At 54.3% G+C, this 1,380-nt stretch overlaps 1 protein-coding gene across 1 annotated transcript; it reads left to right on the forward strand.

Moving 5' to 3' along the window:
* Positions 1-803, forward strand: LOC124225598 (serine protease 44-like). The gene is made up of 2 exons (XM_046638277.1): positions 1-140; positions 500-803. The coding sequence occupies exons 1-2, from the start codon at positions 1-3 to the stop codon at positions 801-803; spliced, it is 444 nt and encodes a 147-aa protein (XP_046494233.1).
* Positions 804-1,380: the final 577 nt, after the last annotated feature.

A 1,380-nucleotide genomic window follows, 5' to 3' on the forward strand; every position in this document is an offset into this window, starting at 1 on the left:
ATGAGGATAGTTGGGGGAAGGCCGGCCGAGGAGGGGAAGTGGCCCTGGCAGGTGAGCCTGCAGACCCTCGGTAGACACAGGTGTGGAGGCTCCCTCATCGCCCGACAGTGGGTGCTGACTGCGGCCCACTGCATAAAGAGGTGAGTGTTTGGGACTCTGGGCTTGGGCTAGGTCACAGAGCCAGTCCTGTTTCCCTCCCTGAGCTTCCTCTTCCTCGTCTGATAAAGGGATCACAGCCCCCTAGTGTTTATTCAGTCTGGAGTGAGACCTGAGAACTCACGTTTCTGCCAAGTTCCCCAGTGCTACTGGTGGTGGGCCTAGGACCTCACTTGGAGAACCGCTGGCTAGAGTGTTTAAGGGTCCAGGGAGGGCATGTGGTTTGGAGGGCGGGAAGTGCTTGATGGCTGTCACAGGACCAGGCCGGGAAGAAGCTGGGAGGTGTGGAAGGGGAGTACAGACCCTCCAGGATCTCTGTGAGGAGCATGTCCTCTTCCCACAGCCATCTGGAGTATATAGTGAAGCTGGGAAGCAACATGTTACATGATGACTCCAGAAAGACACTGCAGGTTCCAGTTCAAGATATCGTTTGCCATCCCTTTTATAGCTCTGAAACTTTGCGGCACGACATTGCCCTTATTTTACTGGCCTTCCCTGTGAACTATTCCTCATACATCCAGCCTGTGTGCCTTTCTGAAAAGGCTTTCGAAGAGAATACTGGGGAAGAGTGCTGGGTGACTGGATGGGGCCGACTGGTACAAAACAGTGAGAGTGGCAGGCAGGAAGCTGAGCAGGGAGCAGCCTAATGCCCTGGGGTTGGTTTGCAGGCTGAAGGGAGGGACAGGGAGGCTGGGCCTCTAAGAGGTAGCAGGGAGAAGGTGGAGAAGATGCTGCTAGGAAGTAATTGAACTGCATTAAGAATTCCTGTTAGCGTGTTAGGACCTGAGGGCTGGGTACCAGGTATAGTGGGTTCTCTCCAGGGTGAATTTCAGCTCCAGGGTGACAAGCTGCCTGCCAGTCCGAGCTGTCCTTCTCTGGAAGTACCTGTCAAGTGGGTAGGATGCTTCTTGTGCCTGGGAGCGTAGGCCAAGCCAGAGGCACCCTGTTGGTGATAACGTGGGGCCTCCTTTCTCTGGGAGGAGGCTAGATCAGTACCTTCGGGGCACTCGCTGTCTGAGAGTCTGTGATCCTACTGTGCACAGGATAACTGTCGCTGTTACTATCGATACTCAGAGTGACAGACGCTTGCTTTTGGTTTCAGGCTGGTAAGGCCTCGTGTCTTCCTCTCCTGATCTGTTCTTCCTTACTGTCTTCGCTTTACTTCTTATCTCCTTCTCTCCCCATGTCAACTTTTGGCCTCAGTTTCCTCCTGTGTCCAGTGTG

Source organism: Equus quagga, chromosome 1 (assembly GCF_021613505.1).
Source record: "Equus quagga isolate Etosha38 chromosome 1, UCLA_HA_Equagga_1.0, whole genome shotgun sequence".
Taxonomy (NCBI): domain Eukaryota; kingdom Metazoa; phylum Chordata; class Mammalia; order Perissodactyla; family Equidae; genus Equus; species Equus quagga.